The sequence below is a fragment of the Theobroma umbraticum genome, unplaced genomic scaffold, assembly GCF_002168275.2.
Source record: "Theobroma umbraticum cultivar Fairchild unplaced genomic scaffold, ASM216827v3 scaffold_146.0, whole genome shotgun sequence".
In the NCBI taxonomy this organism is placed as follows: Eukaryota; Viridiplantae; Streptophyta; class Magnoliopsida; order Malvales; family Malvaceae; genus Theobroma; species Theobroma umbraticum.
The window spans coordinates 6,534,751-6,556,045 of NW_018397265.1; the positions used below are offsets into that span (position 1 = coordinate 6,534,751).

Genomic DNA, 21,295 nt, shown 5'->3' on the forward strand with positions numbered 1-21,295 from the left:
AAAGCTCCATGAGTTAGCAATAATAATGTTCCTAGGCTAGATAAGTTGAAGTTTTGTTTGGTTGTATTATTAGAATTAGGGGCAATGGTCCCAGCAGTTGGATTAGACAGTGGGGAGGGTGATGGAGATGGAGATATTGTAAGAATGAATGGAGATGGAGCTGGACTTGGTGATGCCATGTTTTAACATTGATTACCTGAAATCACAAGTCAGATTTCAACTAGGAAATTAAACAATATTAAACTGCTTTATAATTATTCCATAATCAATCCTATTCCAAAACCTTGCTTACCTGGGCAAGGAGCCTGCCAAGAATAAGCTAAACTGCAATAATCAAGGATACAAACTGCATTAACCCCATTGTGTTAACTTTTTAGGTACACCATTGTCACTTTTTAAAAAGTGATTATTTAATTTATCGATTAATGTTAATTTCCAAAATGAGATGGTAAATTTTGCATATTCCATTATATATTAATAATGCATGACATATCATAAAATAAATATCAAATAACAAAATAAAAGGTGAAAACAACCAACGAAATAGTCAATTACGGAATGTGAAAGGCGGTCTTAACATCTAAAATGAGTCACTAAAACCGAAAATTAAATATTTGTCTAAGCATTACGTATTTCTAAGATAATTTAAGAAGATTAAGAATAAAGCTCGATTCTTTGAATAAAAATATATTTATTATTATATCAAATGTTCAAATCTAAATTTATACATATAATCTCTATTTTTAATGATTAAAAATTTAAAACGTATTTCATGTTCTAATTTTATTAAATAAAAAAAAAAGGCTTAGTACCTTCTATAAATTTTGCCTCCATTATGACCGCGATAAATGCAAGTAGAGAGCTTACAACCAAATGGGGTTTTGTTGACAAGAGAGTCGCCTATGAAAAGATCAGAGTCCTTGCACTGCAATTGAAAGCATGAAGGTGCAATACCAGATGGCCAGCATCTCAAACTGTTTGCCAAATAACAAAGCCAATCAAGAAAAGAATTATGAAACCATTAATATTCCTGCAAAAAGAAACTCAAAGCTTTGTTTTAGCTTACTAGAGATCTTCGGTTCCACAAACACATTTGATGCAGGTACTGGCAGTCAAAGCATATGAACCCTTTGCTACTATTAAGCTCTCGTTATACCACTTCAACTTAGCAGATGAACAAGCTACATATTGAAAGATTACATTAATGTTGATATATATATATGTATATATAATCAAAATCGAAATACGTTTCGAAATAATGAAAGAGATGTTTCAATCAAATCATGATTCGATACATTCTTTTAAAAAAAATATTTGAATCGAATTTTTTAAATAAAGTGATACATGCATTTTTTGTTGAATCAAATGTTTGTATGCATCTTCCTGAACTTTCTCTCACTAGGCTATATAATGTTGAAAAGGTTTAGGACACTTGTGACCCTCCTTTTTGTTCCTTATCTTGCAAGTTACTGTTTGAACTCTATCATGCCCCTTCTTTTTGGCATTCAACACAGAAGGAGAAGCCAGAAACTCTGAGCATAAAGCTGAATTTGTTGGATATGTGTTCAATTGTTTCATTTTATTGCTTTGGCGGTTTCTGTTGGGGGGACTATGGATTTTTTTTTGGATGAAAGGGACTGATTAAAATGCCATCATGGGCATGGAGAACTTGCCTATAGCTACATACCTTTAAAACGACAATGAAAGGGAAACATTTAAATGGTTCCAAGACATGGAGTAGGTATGGGGGCAGTTCTCGGCATTCAACAGTATAATGACAAACCCAAACCCATAATCTTATGGTAGCCAGCCTTGGACCATTATGAACAACAATATCTGACTATCTGCCATGATTCACCCAAAGATCAAAGTGTTCTCAACCGTAAAATTTCTTAAAGACTAGAGAAAATCATGCAATAACTAATTAAGTCTAATTTATTAAAGCCATAATAATAAAAATATTTCATTAATTAAATTGAGAGTAGTTTATGCATATAAATATAATTAGAATATTTCACTTATTGGGTGTCGAAGTAAGTTGTATCTCTATTTTACATGTAAAGTTCATGACACATTATAATAAGAATCGTTTCACTTATCTTATAATTTAATTAACTTTTATCAATTAATCTAAGAGTTTATCTCTTATTAATTTTTTTCCTAATGAATATAGATCTAGCGAAATTCTCCAAGGATAAAACTAATGTATACTTTAGTAATCACATCAAGACTACTCAGATGGGCCAAGATGGTCGTTCACATGTTATATATGAGACAAAGGAGTATAACATTGTTCCTTTCCTGGAGTTTACCTTGAATGTCGACTTAATTCCCAGCTGATCATCTAGATTCATCTTCTACTAAATAGTTGAAAAAAATCTTCAAGTAGTATAGAAAATAAGTCAACAAACCTGAAATTGGAATAGAGAGAACATCTCCAGAATTAACCACTGCATCTCCAAGCCCATTGACAGCCTCCAACTCCATAGCAGTGCTGCCAAATTCTGATGCAATACCAGTCAAACTCTCTCCACTTTTTACCACATACGACATGTAGACTGCAGAATCCCATTGCTAACATTGCCAAAACATGTGCATGGCAATGGAATCACAAGGCTCTGCCCACTTGTTAAAGGATTCGTAGCATTAATTCAATTCCTGCTCCGAATCTGTTGTGCACTAACAAACCCTCCAAAACCCTCTGATAGTGAATCAGCTGTGTCAGCTGGGTGGACAGTGTAAGTTGTCAACATGCACCTTCGGATTCCATCCACACATGACCATGGAATAGGGACTTTGACAGCGGATTCGGCCTTGAAAATTTCGTCACCTAGAGTTTTGGGGCTCATGGAGTTAGCACCTAAGATATCAAAGGTGTTCACTCCAAAGCGGTAGGCTACCTCGGAGAGCTTTGAGTCGTAAGGTGGGATGTAACAGAGAAGAGAGACGCATGAATCAGAAGAGTTGCAGGGTTCAACTGTGGATTTCGAATGGGTTATCGGAACGAGACTGATTAGGAGAAGAATGGGCAGAGGAACTCCTACAATAACTTCCATTGGTGCTGGAAAAGTATCAAGAAAACCATTAAAGACTTCAACAGTGAAGAAATCTTATCTCTTTTATTTCAATCAAAGCAGATGAATGTGTTAGGTGTGCATTGAATTAATGTGATAGTAATGGATGACTGGTCTTGCTTCTGCATATCTGCCCCTACACTTTGAAGAGAAGGTATGTGTTAAATGATTTAAACCCCAAAAGCAAAGAGAGAAAAATAATTTTTCATTATTTTTAACTTTTTTTTTTGTTGGGTATGATCGGTTGCACTTGCATGGAGCTCTCAACAACCACCAACCAACCCGTCAATGGCGAAAATAAGCTAGCCCTTGAAGCTAAAAAAAAATTGGATTATGGAGAATTAATATCATTGTATTTAGCTTTTGTTTAGTTGATATTTTTATTTTTTATAAAAAATAAATAATAAAATTTGTAATATTTAAAAAATTTCTTCAAAAAAATAATACTCGAAAAAAATTGAATTATTTAAAAATTAAAATAAATTTTTATTTTTTTATTATGTTCAATTAAGCTATATATTTTTATTTTAAGTCAAATAAATCTTTATAACTAACCATTAACTTATTATCATTAGTCCATATGTAATTTATCATTTTATATGCATATGATATTAACGTGAAAAGTGAAAAATATTATTAAATTATATCATGATGTCACATCAACATCTATTATGACATGTATGCGTCATTTGGTATAAAATAGCAAATGATATTTTTATTAGTTATTAAGACTCATTTGATTCAAAATAAAAATATAAAGATTTAATTGAATCTGATAAAAAAATAAAATTATTTTAATTTTTTTAGATATTATATCGTAATCAAAGTTATTAACTAAATAAAGTCTTAGTACGTGCATGTTGTCACGAATCTCAAATCAGTAAAAGATGAAATGAGTCTTGAGAATATAAACATGAGTTTTTCACCATCTATCGGATATGTCTTTTTTATTAAGAATGTGGACCCATGATTTATAGACTTAGTTCAAATTTAAGGTTGCATAAAGTTAGGATCAAATTCTAACCCATAACATTTGGTATTGCTTTGAATTTTTATTGATGTGGAGCTCCTATGAGGAGAGGCGGAGCTAGCCAACTTTTATGGGCAAACCAAAAATGGAAGAGAAATAATGTATAAAATATAAATAATTAAATATGATATACAAGATTAATAATTTTTTTTATATAATCAATATTATTTAAGGACTACATACTCAAAGATAATTTCTTTTTAACTAAATATAAAACATAAAATACATAAAAAAAATTATATATAATCAAGATTAATAAAAAAATGATATGTTCATGAAATTTTAAGTAACAATTAATAATGTAACGCTAATTTTAAGCAACAATCAATAATACAATGCTACAATGCATATTTTAGAATTAAATAATAATTTTTTACTTTTTAAAGACTAAAATTATTGAAAATACGTAACAAAAAAAAACATGACAAGTAAAAAATAAAATTACATAAAAAGAAAGAAGAATATAGTATATGATTGTAGAAATTTGAAGAAGAAAATCTATAGAAACTTAAACATATGATCAAATAGAATAAAATTGAATAAATAAATAAATAAATAACAATAATAATATAAATAGAAAAGTAAAAAACTTTTGTAATTCAATAATAAAAGGACAAAAGAAAAGAGAAAGAGAAAAAGAAGAGATGGAAATAGGTGTGAAGAAGCTTAGAAGGGAAAAATTTAAGAATTCAGGTAAAGTTAAATGGATTTATAGACTTATTTTTTTTTATTTGTATTAATAATTTAATAAAAAATTATTTTGAGAACTCGTTAAAAAATATATGTAATATATAAAAATTTTTAAAATTTTTGGAAATGCCATTATAAAGGGATGCTTTGCCTTTGCCCATTAGAGATATAAAAATCGAAATAGGCTCGGATTAATATAAGAGTCTCTCTTTTTTACAGATAAAGAGTTAATAAAATGGGAGCATAGCATAATTGGATAGAGTAGTATATCACAAATCTTACATTAGTAAGAAATGGGATAAGTTTGAAAATATAAATATGGATCTTCTACCATCTATTAAATATATTTTTTGAATTGAAAATATAAATTTATAATTTATTAATTTACTTAAATTTTACTTTCAAAGTTTAAGCTTACATAAGATTGAGTTTGAATTTCAGTATGTGACATACGCAAAGCTTTTTACGGAAAAAAACATTCTTATTAATTTTAGTTATGACTATACAAATTCAAATGTTGTTTTAGGACAGGCTACCCGTATAAGTCGAAGGCCCAAAGTGGTCGAATTTAGGTTAAGATTTTTAAGTCCACTTAACTTGGTCCTGCCCAACATTATTATTTTATTAAGTAAATATCACATAAATATTTTTAAATGATTAAATAAAATCACAATTATTTTATTCAAACTTCATTAAGCTATAGAGATGAAAAATATTAGTAAAACACAAATATAAAAATTTTAAATTAATATAAAAATATTTTTAATATAATTTTTTGTTGAAATAAATATCGCATAATGTACCAAAAAATATATATATTTTTATTTTTTTATATAATTAGTAGTACCCGGCAGCAACATGCTCTATTTTTCATAAAAGAAAGAAACATGAGAAAGAAGGGCCGCGAGAAACGTCCGGAGGAACAGTCACGCGCCACCGTTAAGCGGAAGCATACTCACTTTGAACAATTTCATTATAACAAACAAACCAAGAGGCTAAAATGGGTGTCAACCGAAACCAAAACCGTCACGTTAAAACCTGACCCGGTTCGAAACCTGCCGGTTTCGAACAACGGTTTCGAAGCCATTCGTCCACGCACTTCTTCGTTTCGGAGGCACAATAAGAGGCGAAAGAGAAGCAATTGCAGCAGTTCAGAAGGTTCCCGCAAGTGGGTCTTCTCTTCCCGCGATTGTTCTAATTATAAAGGTATCAAATTCTTACTGTTTATATTTATAAAACGAAAATTTTGATGATAGTTGAATTTGGGTTAGTGTATTTTGGTTAATTAAAGAGTTTGACATTAGCCAAAATTATTCTTTTTTTTTTCTTTTTGGAGTTTAGAGCTGAATTTCTGGTTTTCAGTTTGGTTGTTAATTGTGTTGAAGATAATAGTTGCTTGAATTACTTGATTGCAACATTTTGAATGAAAAGTTTATGTGTTGGATCATATTCCTTTTGGTTTATATTCAGGCTCTTTTGTTTGTGGCTTTTGTTATTTGCTTTTTGCTTCTTAAATTTTTGCTCTAAAATAAAGTATTATCATCCTATACAGTGACGGTGCCATTTTTGAATCCCACAAGCAGATTTGAATAATTGACAGGTGTTCATCAAGTGGTTATACCAATTTAATGATTTCCTTATTTAAAGTTTAGTGAGCATATGTTAGTCATTTGAACCTGCCAACTCCACTGCCAGTGTAGAAGATAATAATCCTATAAAATGAAATGCAAAAAGAAAAATCCTAATTGATTAAAATTGAAAAATGATTAACATGTAACACCAATTGTAACTGGATTACTATATATGAAATAAAATCATGCATTTTGGCATCTAGAAAATTACCATTTTATTTTTAATTCTATAAAAATATTGTTTACTTTTGTATTCAAATGCATTTTGCTTTGTTGTTTGCACATAGTAAAAGCCACAATCAAATGCTACCTTAATGTGACAGCTGTTAGAAGCATGGCTATTTTATGTTTACATGCTGATTGAAAGCTGTAGAACATAGCCATCATGAGGATGTTGGGAATGACCATCAATGATGTATGGATTACTCTTTAGCTTTCCGTACCAATTACCATTTATCACTATTCTCTGCTCCATATATCCTTGGCTTGAAGTTAAGAATGTTTTTGAGTCTCAAATGTTGGAATGTGGGTAGCTTTGGACACCAAATGGGAAGATGAGGTTTTCACTCTATTTTATTTAATTTCATGTATAAAGCATACCTTTTCCATTCTGTGGTTGGAGGGAGCATAAGCTTGAGAGACTTACCAGTGATGCATTTAATAGTTTAACCCTGTAACTTGCCAGTGAGACATCTAAAGGGTAATCTTTTGAGGTATTGTTGGATCATTTAACTCTCCTCTGCGTAGCTTGCTGTTAAGTAGTGGTGGGAGATCTTATTCTTCATATCTATGTCTAAATCTTTTAACTTTTGTTCTGCAGATAAACTTGTCATTGTTTCATATAATATACTTGGTGTGGAAAATGTGGCAAAGCACCCGGACTTGTATCTTGATGTTCCATCAAAGTACTTGGAGTGGAACAGACGTAAAGACCTAATATCTGAGGAGGTCAATCGTTACAATGCAAGCATCCTGTGTTTTCAGGTGAGTTTAAGAGTCTTTTAATATGAATCCAATTTTGCAAGTTGTATTACGCTGAAGGACTGGCTTATAGTACATGAGAAGCGTTCTTTTGTCATGTATGTTTCAAATCATATAAGTTCACCTATTATTGAAATCAGCACATGTGTCAAATTATATGTTTGTTAGTTACATTCTCATAGCCCACTCTTGCTGCTGTAGGAGGTTGACCGCTTTAAGGATTTAGATGATCTTCTTCAGAAAGATGGCTTTAAAGGTGTTTACAAGGTATACTAAATTGTACTATGTGCTTTCCCTCGGTCCAGCAACTCCACTGTCAAATATCTTTTGGTAACCCACACCTGTAATTACAAATGATTCCAGGCTCGCACAGGTGATGGATGTGATGGTTGTGCTCTATTCTGGAAAGATAAAATGTAAGTTTACACAGCACCCTTGGTGATTGAAAATTCTTTTTTATCCCAATAAGTTTGAGTATCTATAATTGCTATTCTTTTTTATCCCAATAAGTTTGAGTATCTATAATTGCTATCTTTTTCATATGCAGCATTTATTTGCTATGGTAGTAAAAAAATAGCTAGATGCTTCTACTCTCTATACACTGAAGAAGAATATTGACTATATTATTGTTATTATTTATTTGACATGACAATCTACTGTCAATTCAATTGTCTAATACAAATAAAAGAGATATAGCACGTGGTTTCTACACTTCTGGCTTTCATTTGTCAAAGACTTGACCAGTTCAAATTTGTTTCACAGCTTTTGAGCTCATCATTTGTTTTTAGAATCATTTTATTCTTTTTCCTCATTTTCTTTTCAATTTTCATCGTGGTTATATCCAACATTTAGAAAGTCATATTCTGAACACAGATTTACCCTTTTGCAAGAAGAAAATATAGAGTTCCAGGATTTTGGCCTTCGCAAGAATGTTGCTCAACTTTGTGTTTTGAAGGTATGTAGGGGTTGGTTTATTGATGTATGGCTCATCTCTCACCCTCTTGTTTTAGGATTTAGTACTGTGCAGTTTATCCAATTAGTTATATTTCATCTTTAATCCCATTTTTTAAATTGGTTGATATTTTTGAGCTTGTACTAAGTTATGTATTTTGTTATTTGCCTTAAGGCATTTCCTGATTTTGGTGATTTCTAAATGATGTTTGGGAAGTTTATAAGTAGCAGTTATTTGGTTTTCTGAGTCTACCAACTTTTCGAGTTATTTTTTATATGTTTGACTTAGTTGTTTTCCTGCTAAAGATATTAGGTTTTCTTCTACCTTTTTATGTCTTTAAAGTAATTGATATGCAGAAGAGCAAGGAGAGATTATTTATATTGTTTTCTAGATAAAATTTTTCATTCAATGAAAATGTTTCAAGTGTAGCTTTCTTGCATCAACATTAGTAATGGTGGTCCTAATGAAAGTTTTTTCTTAGACAATAGTAGTGTGTCTTCTCAGTCATTATTTGATTGCATTCTTTTTTTTTTCTGATCTTTGAAGGATTGTAGAGTCTCATTCTATGAAAATCGTTTGCTTGTCTGCTTAGTTATCTATCTTTTGTTGCTATTTACTTCATTTGTAACACCAACTGAAGCAAGTTAATATGACAACAAATAAATTCACTAGAAAAATGATCAAACACGCACCAAGAATAATATGCTAAAATAATAACCTATAAAAACAAAAGGATTGACATGGTTCGGCTTTAAGCGTGTGTTTATGGGCAGAGGCGATGAGAAATTTTTATTATAATCGAAACAAGATGGAGATTAGATAGAGTTTAATACTCAAAACTCGCTGCACTCACCCTCCCCAAAATGAACCCATCTATTGCTCCTTTTTTTTTTCTCTCAAAAGAAACTCTTTCTTCATCTCTAGAAGCTTAGCTGAGACACTGCTAGCTTTCATTTTATATTTTTCAACATTTTCTTCCCATTGCCAAAATCTCCACCTTGACTTACAAATTCCTCCCAGCTGACACTACAACAACTTGCTTGAAACTAGATGGCCTTCTCCAAATGTCTATTGGGGCGTTCACCATTTGCAGATACCACCCAAGTCCGCGCATTTGCAATTCTTTTTCAACATGTCCGCGGGATTCTCCTCAATAGCAACCCTACTAATCACATTATCACCATGCAAATCATGATCCTAAAATATATGAAATCTGATATTAACACGTTTGTTCCATTCGTGAAACATCTAATTTTTGGTAAGACGAATACCATTCTGGTTATTGCAAAATACAACAGTGAAATGCTGTCATAAACTCAAACTGCTTGCCAGACTTTTAACCACAAAGCTTTCATTGCTCCTGCCCCCACCACATATTACAATTTCCTTTTGTTTATTCTTAAAGATAAGCACATGTTCAGCTGTCTCCTTAATGCCAAAGTATGTACAACCTAATCCTTCAGTATGCTGTTCACCGCAGATCTATTACCTCCTCAAACCTTCTCCCTATCAATGGCCAAGATTGAAGCCGGATTGCTTACCACACTTTTTAACCACAAAGCTTTCATTGCGTTGTCAATCCAGTTTTGAGAAATTTGCTATAATGTTGGCCTGGAAGAATTTTAAGCCAAGGCGGAAATTTGTTATGGAATGGCTGAAAATTGCAGCTCTTTTGGAGTCAAAGCTCTGGCCCCCTATATTCATTGCTCCTTTCCTTTTCCTCATCTCCCCTATATATCCTTTATTCACTGCTTCTTTATTTTTTGATCTTTTGGTTGAAGTGCAACATGGGAAGGGAGAAAGTGTTGAAAATATAAAAGAGAGCTTGATGTTTCTTGGTGATGAAGGCAGAGAATAAAAGGAGAGTCTTTTATAGAGAAATGAAGTAGTTCTTGTGTGGTTTTTGGGAGATGGTGAGTGTAGCAAGTTGAGTGTTAACTTCAACTTGTTTCGATTATAGTGAAATTTTGCCACCCCAATGGACATGGGTGTAAGCTTAAATCCAAATCATGTAAATTCTTGTGTTCTTATTGGTTATTATTTCTTGGTGTGTTTGGTTATTATTCTATAGAATTCTTTTGTTGGCATATTGACTTGCTTGGCTTGGTGTTACAACAGCTGAGATACATACCTTTGTATTCTTCAAGTGTGGCATTTCCCTCTCGACCCCCTCTAATTATTTACATATCCATTACTACCCTGTGTTCTTATTTTTGTAAAGATGAGTTAATCTGCAACTGTTTAACTTATTGTGGTTTTGATACTGATGTTTAATAATTTTCTTACACAGATAAATCAACATCAATTAGAGCCTGATTCATGTAGAAAACGATCAAAGTAAGGTTAAACTTTTTGTCACATTCTTCTTTGTGTAGATTTCAGTAAAAATTACTTATGCTTGGTGACAAATAGATAAGCTTTTGGATTCAATATGGCTTTGATTGTTTAAATCAACAAATATTAGCTCTTATGTTGTTATCACTATAATATATTTGTATTAAATATACTGTAAAATATTTTAAGGGCCAAATTTTGGTTCAAAGATTATACTCCTAGAACCCTGTGTCTGAAATCCTAAAAGCATTTACATGACATAGAGCGTTAAACTTTCTGTTTCAGATATGCATTTACTACCAACTAGAATGAGGCCTCTTGTTAATCTCTTTTTTTGAAACCCTTATGAATAAAACATCTAGCATGGAGAATAAAAGTAGTTTTGAAGTCAATCTATGTAGAATAAATTTCTTTATGTAATTGATTATGCTGAGATAGTGTTACATACAAATAACAAGTTGGAGTCCTAGATGACAGAGAGGAATGGACAATCCTAGTAAGTTAATGCGAGGGAAGAATGTGGAAACTGAAATGATGGTGCTACAGTACATTCTGTTATGCTAGGGAGCACAGAATGATTTGTAAAAATAAATCACTTTGCAACATGCAAGCATGACAGGAGGAGAGAATGTGTGAGATAGAGAAGGAGATGAAGGGGGTCTTTACTTTGTAGAGAGACTCTAGAGAGAAGTTTTAGAGCAAATTGAGGGTCAAAACTATCCTTATATGATTAGTGTAAAGGAGCATTTACAATCTTAGAGGGTGGGTTTCGATCAATAAGCTGCTTCCGAGTGTCTCAACCTATCGAAGAGAGCTTGTAGTTTGACTAAGTTATCATGAGTATCTGATTAATTGTAGAGAAAGTTGTAATTAATGGAGTCCTTATCATCATTTATTGAACATGGCAAATCTTTTAGTATTCCTAAGAAGGTTTAAAGAAATACAAGCTATTTTTTGGCCGAGCATATGAAGCCAAAAATGATACTCTTGACCTTGATACAATTCAAGAATCAGTCAGGCAGTGAGGTTCATAACCCTTTCCCCCCAAGCAATGCCCCTTGAGTGATAATTGATGGCATTTAGGTTGAATTTAAGATGAATTTTTGGGTAAAATATGGTATTACTTGCATTGCTTAGAAAGTCACATCTATTTTGTGTGGCTTAAAGGGAAATTTTTCAAAGATAAATAGTCGGATGAATTGTTTCCTTTTTAAAGCTTTTTGCTGTAAAACTGAATATATAGGATAACACCCATGCAAAGTCGAAGTTTATTGGTTGGAAATATACACGTGCTGTTCAACCCAAACCGTGGAGATATCAAGCTAGGCCAGGTACTGACTGCTTAGCATGATGTTTGCTATTTTGCAATGTCATACAATTAATGCTGAATCCTGTTAACCATAATCTTCCATGTGCTTTTTTCCCCCCTTTTTATATGGAGGGTGGGGGATCTTTCTAGACTACAATCTCTTTGTCTTCTATTATTGAAACTGGTTTAGAAATATAACATGCAACGCTCTAGGTGCGGCTATTTCTGGAGAAGGCTTACAAGCTATCACAAGAATGGGGCAGCATCCCTGTTATACTTGTTGGAGATTTTAATAGCGTTCCTCAGGTGAGGTCTTCAACCTAATAACTAGTTGAATATGTACAGATTCAATATACAGTTGCTATCTGGCTTCTGCTGCCCCATTTGTAATTTGAATTTTGTTTTCATCTTGTCTGCAGAGTGCTATTTATCAATTTCTGGCATCATCTGAGGTGAGTTTTGGTTCATGTAGAGTATCAAGTCCATATCCTTTAATGTTTTCCTTTACTGAGTGATTATTATAGAATCTCTAGCTGTATGATTGCATTCTGATAATATTTTGCAGCTTAATGTCCAACTTCATGATCGCCGAAGGATTTCTGGGCAGCTTGAATATCCATCACAGGGCAGAGAAATCAGAGCTCAAAATAAGTATATAGCAAGGTCTTTCAAAAATTATGAGGAAATTTTTTAAAAATTTTTAAAAGCAATTTTATTAGGCGACTCAAATGTAAAATGACTCAGTTTCCCTGCACAATTTCTGAACTGTCATCTAAAGTATGAATTAAGTTGGGGTAGTTAATGATGTTATTTTATATCCATTGATATCAAATGAAGAACTGAGATTGTCTCCATAGAGTTGGTTGAGAGCAATTGAGTTCTGAATTGATCAGAAAGTTGAATAATATGAGAGCAAGACAATGTCAAATTATGAGTAGGTTGGTTATTTAGGTCAAATTCATATTTTATCTTTACTTGAAAACTCTATTTATCTACTTTTCTAGTCTTTTATATTTAACAAACAAATTGTGTAGTAGTAAATACTCCTGATTTTTCTCCCTTTTTTCTGCTTGGAAGTCTCTCTTTAGAACTACTTGTTATTGTACACTTATCTAAGTCAGTGTGAAGAGGTTAGTTTCAAAATGAATACTTTTTAAGATGCTATTAAATGGCATAGCTTTCATTTGTTTTATTTGCTTTGACTGGATGTGGTATATCAGGCGCCATGTTTGGATGCCTCTCTCCAGGCAGTTATCATATACATGGAGCAATGAAGAATTAGTGCTTGCAACTGGCAATGAAGGTGTCACTCATCTGCGGCACAAATTGAAACTTTTCAGTGCTTATGCCGGTATTCCTGTAAGTTTTTTGAAGCTTCTTGTGCTCTCTGGTATAGTTTTTGGTAGCATGATAAATAGCTGGGCCTCAAAGAAGCCAAGATAACTTTCAAAAAAAGAAGCCATGATGGTTTTTTGTTTTGCCGCTTTTTGGGGCAGGGGAGAGGGGTAGGATGTGTTGTATGCTTCAGTTGGCAGCTTCTATGGGAACATGTTTTATAATGTATTATCTCTATATGTAATTGGAAATCGACAGATTGAGAAATATGTTTGTTCTTGTCATTGGTGGCAGTTTTCTTTCTTTCTTTTTTTTTAATGAACTTGGATATGTACATTAGTGTATAGAAATGTTTTTCTTTATGATTCAATTCATAATTTTGAATCCGAACTTTCATATCTGTTCATTTGTCTAATAAATACTGATTATACTTTTTCTAGGGGAGCAGCAGAACAAGAGATAGTCATGGGGAGCCCTTGGCAACTTCATACCACTCTAAGTTTATGGGAACTGTAGATTATATTTGGTATATTGATTGCATTGAAAAATTGAGTATTTGTTCTTGAAACTTTTAGTTTCTGATTGCAGTGTTGATACAGGCATACAGGTGAACTTTTTCCTGTGAGAGTTCTTGAAACATTACCCATTGATACATTGAGAAGAAATGCAAGCCTTCCCAATGAGGTACCTTTGCATCAATTTAGTGAGCTTGATCAAGCATATAATTTTATATTAACATCCCATGTCCAGAATCCAAATTCTTGCAAGTATAATTGCCTAGCATTAAATATTTAGCTTCTAAATAAAATTAATAAATTGGCATCTTCATCACTTAATTATAAGCTAGTCAGGTTCCCTCAAATAAAGTAGCTTCCTGTTTCCATAATCTATAAGTTGATAGACTCAGTATAGTGTGAGCTAGTATTCTCCATTTTATCCTGAATCTTGGAATATTAATCAAGAATTTGTGACTTTGCAGAGATTGGGTAGCGACCATCTTGCTCTTGTATGTGAACTGGCCTTTGCTGATGATCTCAAGGGAGCCTGATTGTTCTGCTCATAGACTCATACTTCTTAAGGTTATGGTTTCTTGGTGATCTGAAACTATGCAGAAACATCCTCTTTGGCATGCATAAGGGCAATAAATTATCAGTTAAGGCTAACGGGATAAACGAGGAAGGCTCCCATTGAGATATTTTGCTGATTTACAAAGAATTATGAAGGTCAGCCTTTGGCAGTCTGAGATGAAGCATCCCCGCACAAGAAAATGGTGTTCATTTACATGTACACAATTATAACAAGAATCCAAAATTTTAATTCTGTTTTCGGATGAAAGAACAATGTCTTCTGATTTTTTTTTTTCATTTCAAAGAAACCTTTAATCCTGATAGAGATAGTCTTTAGAAAACTATGACTTTGTTCATATGAAAGATTTGAGCTGCAGCTCAAGCCACTGACTATGATTTGATTAAACCAACAAATTTGTTGTTTGAATTAGGGCTTTGCCAGTGGATCGAAAGAGAGAAGTCAGACTCTTAAAAATGTTGAAACCCCTTTGTTCATTGATTGAAGCTGCTGATGATTTTGCACCTAACATCTTCAATCAAAACATAATAAAGGGAAAGAGTCTTTGCAGATGTTTGATACCTGAAAAGTTGAAAGGGAAAGCCATGAATCAGACTGCTGCTTTGGTTAAGAAAAATTCTGAAACGAAGTGAAGTCGGTGGAAAGCAAGAAAGAGAAAAAGAGAGTTTCCAAAGTCAAATGAAGGGTCATAGTGGAGAGGAAGGCCCAGTAAATCTGCAAGGCAAAGCAATCTCCTTTCAGCGGCCTACAGCCTGACACCAAGCTATACACCATGTATTGTTTGTTCCCATCTTTTTCTTTATTTAATTCTCTCTTTGCAAATGGATATGTTTTATATTTTAATCAAAACAAAGTGGGGTTCTTGTGATAGGGTTAAGAAGTGTTATAAACAAGTAAAAGAAGTAATAAAGATCATTTATTCGAGTTAGGAATCAGTCGTGTCTGGTTGTTTTCATTATTTTTCGAATTAAAATCAAGTATTTACGATAAGCAATCAAGTTAGTGTAAATTTTTATAATAAAAAAGCTAATTTGACTCGATAACAAGTACATGTATTTTTTTATTCAAAAAGTTAGATTTGAAATTTTTTTTTCAATCATAATCATATTTATGTATTAAAGAGATTTTAATTGTTAATATCACTCGAGATTATTCGTACACGTTTAATATTAAAAAAATAAAAATAAAATGTAACAAAAATGTGAGTCCTCTTTATGAAAAGTATGATGATTTTGGGACAAGAAAAGTACATTTAACAACCACTTACAAAGATTTTTGGAGGTTTGCTTGTAATTCAAGTGAAAGCTAACTTCTCAGGAATAGTCTTCTGCTCTTCCATTTGTATCAGTCCCAGCACCTACAGCCTAAGCTATCCAAGCTTTAACATTTTTGCCATGTCCAATTTTCATTTGTAAATAATATATATATATATATATAACACAAATACTTTTAAACTATATTGTTTGAAACATAAAATAATTAAATTTTTTAATGTTGATAATTTATAAATTATTCTATGCTATTATTTATTTTTTTTAAAATCGATTATGATAAAGTAAAAAATATTAACCAATTGGAGGTTTACTTTAATTTATTAAGTGCACAACTAATGTGTTCTAATGGGATGGTTATTCATTGAATTTGTATGAGAAGAAGAATAGTTTCTGAATGTAGCTTTAAAGTAAATGAACAAAAAAATTGTACCAATATTGTCTATTTTAAAATTGGGAGAAAAAAAAAAGTTTCAGTAATAGCTCCTTCAATGAATCATTTTGTGTTAGATGATATATTGGAGGAAATTAAAATTAAAGGTGATGTTATTAATATCATAACGTTCATTTTTAATTGTTAATAGATTTATATTTAATCCACTGTGATTATTAATTTACCTCATTAATTATCACTATGCATTTGAATATTTATTTTTTTTATTTTTATATAATAATTGTATATAAATATAAATATTTCTAAGATATAAAATTTTGCAATGTTAATTTATAAATTAATTTAATATTATTAGAATTAAAAGATATATATTTTTAGTGATAGTACAGACTTCTTATTTATCATAACATTTAAAAATATAATAAACAAATAACATTATTTTTAAAAATATAGTAACACTAAGAATTATAATAGGATACTAGTAGGGGTGAGTAATTGGGTAATTGAGATAGTTCGATCCATCATATCTATGAATTAAATAGATCAAACATTTTTAGAAAATCGATCAGAACTGACCAAATATAAAAGAAGACCGAATTGACCAAACATCGAATTAGTTTAATCGGTTGGATATTAGATCAAAAAAATCAAATTTTTATTTTTTCATTTTTTTATAAACTACAATATTAAAATTTATAAACTCCATTTATAATTAAAAAATATGAAATAAAAATTAGTAATAAAAATATATATTTTATATAAATTTAAAAATAATACATAATTTTATATATTAATATCATATATATAATATTAGTTTAGTCCTTTGATTTATTTGGTCCAAAAATTCTAAAATCGAAAATCAATCAAATAAACCAATTGGACTAAACTTTTTAGATCAATAAACTAATTGAGTCAAAACTATTTTATCTGAATTGTATTCGATTCGATTGAATAATTGATCCGGTCTAATTTTGCTCATTCCTAAATACTAAGATTAATGTGGCCTGTTGCTTAGCTTTATTTTCCCTATTTCAACATCTTTGATCATGATATGCTTGGTTGAAGCTTTTGAAACATGGTGTATTAGACCGATTACTGTCTTATCAAACAAGCTCATCTTTGCTTGTTTTCAGCCTAGTTGTTCGTCCAGACTTGTTAGTGATTTGCACTAGGGTTAAGAAGAGTAACAGACTGATCAATGATTTGTGTAGATTTAATGATCAATTGGGTTGATTTGTAATTCAACCTAGTTGTTCTTCCTAACTTAATCAAAAAAATCGTACAAAGAAAATAAAAAATCTAGCTTAATAATGGTAAGCCTTTTTTAACCATTTGTTATGGTTAAAACTCGTAAAACTGTTTCTTTTTGTTCATTAAATTTTGTTTAGAATCTTGAACATGAACAAATTACTGAGTGGTAATTGAGTATCTCAAGTTTTAGTTGAATTTGTAAAGTATAAACTAAAATTAAAATAATCAAAATTAAACTCAATACAAAATTGCACATGTAGAAATTACATATGCAAGAATACAGATACAGCAGCCGCAGCAGGAGAGGAGAGGAACAAAACTTTGGATGTCTCCTGACAACATAGAGGCAAACCAAAACTCTCCCCTGCTTTAAGATAAGTTCAAGCTTGAAGAACAATTTCATCCAGCCAAGCCATAGTTTTATGATCGAATGTAATGTCTGGCAGGTTAATAAACTTATCCTTGGCATTGTCTACCAGGGGTTGCAGATTATTAGCAGCATTATCATTCAACCAAAAGTTCATGCAACGCTCAAGGACAGATGAGCAAAGATTCATATAATTTTCAACAACACACGACTCGAAAAGCTCATTCCATGACTCAGAAGCTGATGGAGGTTCCCACAAATCCTTGACGGAATTCTCATCTTTCCATAAATCTTTCACGGATGCCGGCTCGAATGTCTCCGATGGAGGTTCACACAAGTTCATAACGAAAGCCTCATCTTTCCATAAATCTTTAATCGAGGCCGGCTCGAACGTTTTCTTCCATGAGTCTGATGGAGGTTCCCACAAATTCACAACGGAAGCCTCATCTTTCCATGAATCTTTAGCCGACACCGGCTCGAAGGTCTCCTTCCATGAGTCAGATGGAAGTTCCCACAAATCCATAACAGAAGCCTGATCTTTCCATAAATCGGCATGGACATCTTTAATGGAGGCCGATTGTTTGACAGTTTTGGGTTCTTGAAAAATTTTGTATTCTTTTACCACTTTCTTCACTACGTGTTCTTTCATGACTGGATTGACTGAAACATCATCAAGCACAGAGGAAGGAGATAGTTGCGAGTAATTAGTATCTTCAGATTTAACTGTGAATGAGCTGTTATCCTCCTGTTCACCTGCCATCATAACTTCAAACTCTCGTTTCTTTGTCTGATAAACAGCAGCAGCCTCCTCTTCAGTAGTATAAGTACCAAGCCATAGCCGCTTCTTTCTGAAAGGATCTCTGATTTCTGAAGCAAATTTTCCCCAAGGCCTTCTACGAACACCCTTGGACATAGAAGAAAACTTTCGAACTCTTTTAGATTCAGAAACATCATGTTCTCTTGTAAATTCACGTGGCACAGCTGAATATGAAATCTCCTTGACGACACGCTTAGTACCCAAAATTTTATTCTTCAGTTTAATCTCTTCTTCATCACTCGATGAATCTGTAACATCTGGATCATTATATACAATTCGAAGCTTCTTCGGCAAATTGAAACTTGGGTCCATGTTTTCCTTGTCAGAGTTCATTCGACTCAAATTTCGTGCTTGAAGGCCTAGCATTGTGCTATTTATAGAGAGTTAAATCCTTCTTGAACTAGAAAACTCCCTCGAACATAGTCAATTTAAACAAGGATAGAGAAGGAAAGAAGATATATAACGTATCCTAGTCCTACTTGATCCTGAAGAAACCCAAAAATCCTTAGACCTCATAAACCCCATTAAAACCCCAAATAATAAATACTAAATAATTAAACACAGAAGAAGAAAAACGATGGTATCTTGATGACAAAGCAAGAGAAAAATCAAAGTAACTAGAATTGGCATTACCATTGAAGAGAAAGAGATTGCATGGAAACGGTGCTGCTGAAGAAGCAGAGTTTGATAAACAGAGACTGAAAAAGAGTTGCAGAGCTTCCTTGAAGCACCAATGATCACTTCACCAAATCCTGACGACATATATACTCTGTTTCTTTCTCTCTTGCACCTCCGTTTTTTTCTCTCCAGGAAATCGTCTAGCTCTTCAAAGGGCAAGGAGAAATTGAATCTAATAAAAATCAGCGCACTTCAGAAGATTGTGACGCAAAAAAATAGGAATTCAATTTCCGCGTATTTTGTTTACTTACCAAAGGAAAGAAAATCTAAAACAATCAATGAAACGAAGAAAATAACACCAAATAAACATGGAAAGAAAAGAAAAATTAATGATAATGACCGCGTAAATGATTTTATAGAGTATTCAAACATACGGGATCATTTCTTTTTCTTACTGAAATCGATTAATAAACGCCATTTACTCTGTTTCCTTTCTCTCTGTTTCATCCCCTGTTTCCTAATTCTAGTGTATCTGGCTCTCGCCTTGGATTTTATATGTCCTTCACTCTGTCCAATAAGGTTTCAGCGTGGCCCATTTTAAGCCTACATGCGCCACCTTTCTCACCCAATAGCATCTCGACAACTGTGAATCACTTTCCCGGGCCACATGTGGACCGCCTCAAATCTGCTTTAAATGTAATTTTAGTACACGTGTCAATAACTTGAATTTAACTTGCTTAGTATCAAATAAAGCCGAGTTTAACTTATATTATCACATGGGTGATTTAAGAGCCTAATTGAGTTTAACATTTTTATAATATGAATTTCGTTAACGAGCATCTATACATCTTTTACAAGGTTAATTAAATTATTATTTTGTAATTTTATTTTGAATTTTAAAATTAAATTCGAGATTTGGACTCTCTGAATTTAAATTTAAATTGATTAACTTAAAAGTAGAGTCATTCAAATACTTAGTTTTATCTAAATTTGAGTATGAAGGATAAGCTTCAATGAGCACACATTAAGATAGAGTTTTGAGTTGTGTAATCGAGTCATTTTGATCACTTTTAAATATTGATGAAGCCAAGGTGGGGGTAAGTGGTAACAACGACTACCTTTTCATTTTTAATTTTCTTGACTATATGTATAAAGTTTTATATATATTATAATTACTCTTATAATTATTCTTTAATCACTTTTCATAAAAAATTTTGAATTCACCACTACTTCTAAAGATGAATGAAAATTTGAATTGAATGATGTGTTTGTTGAAAATAGGTGTCTTTGGAACATATAATTAAATGAGGTACTAATTATTCCTATCATTTATAGTGTCACCCTATGATATGAACTCGCATATTTGATTCTTGGCTTAAAAAAGGATGGTAATTGTAATTAAAAAATGTAAAAAAAGAGAATTATTAAATTGAATTTGGTATTACATCATTTTAGATGTTTGATTCTGACTAATAACACATTACCGATAAACTATCTTACAAGAAATTATATCACTCCATACAATGATAAAGGTAATGTAGAAACAAGTAATAAGTTACGTTGAAAATAATAAGGAAGGAGTGGCAAGATTACATCATCATAAAGAAAATAGTGAAAGTAATTTTGAAAATACTCTTAGGATATTTTGAATAACCCGACTTTGATTTAATACAAAAATAATTAAATTGTTGGTGCACATAGAGTTTAGATGGAATTCAAAGAATTGGCAAAATTGGTTTCAAAGCGAGCTTTTTAATATATGCTATCTTTAAGATTTATTTCTCTCTCACCACTCAATATGCAAAAAGAAATAATGTGAATAGCCTTAGAGATATAATGAAGCCAACGTTTACCTTCGTCTTGCACTTTACGAGAGTAGACTGTTAGATGCACTTAAGAGTTCGTAAAGTTGTTTGGCCTTAGAGTCTACTTTCTGTAGCAAGTAGAATATAAGAAATCTAGATTCCTTTGATAATGTTGGGAACTCAAGTGTTTATGTTTATTTTCAAAAAATAACACTTTTATCTCTCTTGATTTTTCTACACTTGTCTTATTTGTTTTGGTGTATCAAAATGATTGACAACAAATCCTTTATGTAGGCTTGCAACTGTCTCTTTTTTAAAAACACAATTCTTTCATCAAGGCACCTTTTTGT

At 32.0% G+C, this 21,295-nt stretch overlaps 2 protein-coding genes and 1 pseudogene across 5 annotated transcripts in view; 1 reads left to right on the plus strand and 2 right to left on the minus strand.

Annotated features, from left to right (window-relative positions):
• The window catches only part of LOC110422857 (lysM domain-containing GPI-anchored protein 1-like), a 5,964-nt pseudogene extending 2,878 nt beyond the window's left edge, over window positions 1-3,086 (minus strand). Inside the window, exons 1-4 of the transcript XR_016351646.1 lie at window positions 2,412-3,086; window positions 1,067-1,181; window positions 813-974; window positions 293-324 (exon numbers count right to left, since the gene is read on the minus strand). The product of XR_016351646.1 is annotated as a lysM domain-containing GPI-anchored protein 1-like (transcript). The remainder of the gene's footprint in view (window positions 1-292; window positions 325-812; window positions 975-1,066; window positions 1,182-2,411) is intronic.
• Window positions 3,087-5,654: 2,568 nt separating this feature from the next.
• LOC110422529 (DNAse I-like superfamily protein) lies at window positions 5,655-15,351 on the plus strand. 3 transcript variants are annotated; one of them, XM_021436483.1, is made up of 14 exons: window positions 5,655-6,000; window positions 7,246-7,409; window positions 7,608-7,673; window positions 7,770-7,822; window positions 8,280-8,361; window positions 10,649-10,695; window positions 11,936-12,023; window positions 12,215-12,307; window positions 12,421-12,453; window positions 12,567-12,664; window positions 13,222-13,360; window positions 13,777-13,862; window positions 13,936-14,020; window positions 14,316-15,351. In XM_021436483.1, the coding sequence occupies exons 1-14, from the start codon at window positions 5,682-5,684 to the stop codon at window positions 14,382-14,384; spliced, it is 1,422 nt and encodes a 473-aa protein (XP_021292158.1). In that variant the 5' UTR covers window positions 5,655-5,681; the 3' UTR covers window positions 14,385-15,351. The 3 variants fall into 3 exon arrangements, with proteins under 3 accessions (XP_021292158.1, XP_021292159.1, XP_021292160.1); XM_021436484.1 differs by having other exon boundaries at window positions 12,567-12,652; XM_021436485.1 differs by having other exon boundaries at window positions 12,236-12,307.
• Window positions 15,352-17,631: 2,280 nt separating this feature from the next.
• Window positions 17,632-19,526, minus strand: CRF9 (Integrase-type DNA-binding superfamily protein). The gene is made up of 2 exons (XM_089784598.1): window positions 19,452-19,526; window positions 17,632-19,372 (listed from the first exon to the last, which is right to left on the minus strand). Exon 2 carries the CDS (start codon window positions 18,886-18,888, stop codon window positions 17,719-17,721), a length of 1,170 nt encoding a protein of 389 aa, XP_089640724.1. The 5' UTR covers window positions 18,889-19,372; window positions 19,452-19,526; the 3' UTR covers window positions 17,632-17,718.
• Window positions 19,527-21,295: the final 1,769 nt, after the last annotated feature.

Coding starts and splice junctions, on each gene's coding strand:
- LOC110422529 (XM_021436483.1), top strand. CDS start 5,682: ATGAGAAAGAAGGGCCGCGAGAAACGTCCGGAGGAACAGTCACGCGCC. Junction 6,001..7,245: donor CGATTGTTCTAATTATAAAG/GTATCAAATTCT, acceptor TTTGTTCTGCAG/ATAAACTTGTCATTGTTTCA. Junction 7,410..7,607: donor CAAGCATCCTGTGTTTTCAG/GTGAGTTTAAGA, acceptor TTGCTGCTGTAG/GAGGTTGACCGCTTTAAGGA.
- CRF9 (XM_089784598.1), bottom strand. CDS start 18,888: ATGCTAGGCCTTCAAGCACGAAATTTGAGTCGAATGAACTCTGACAAG.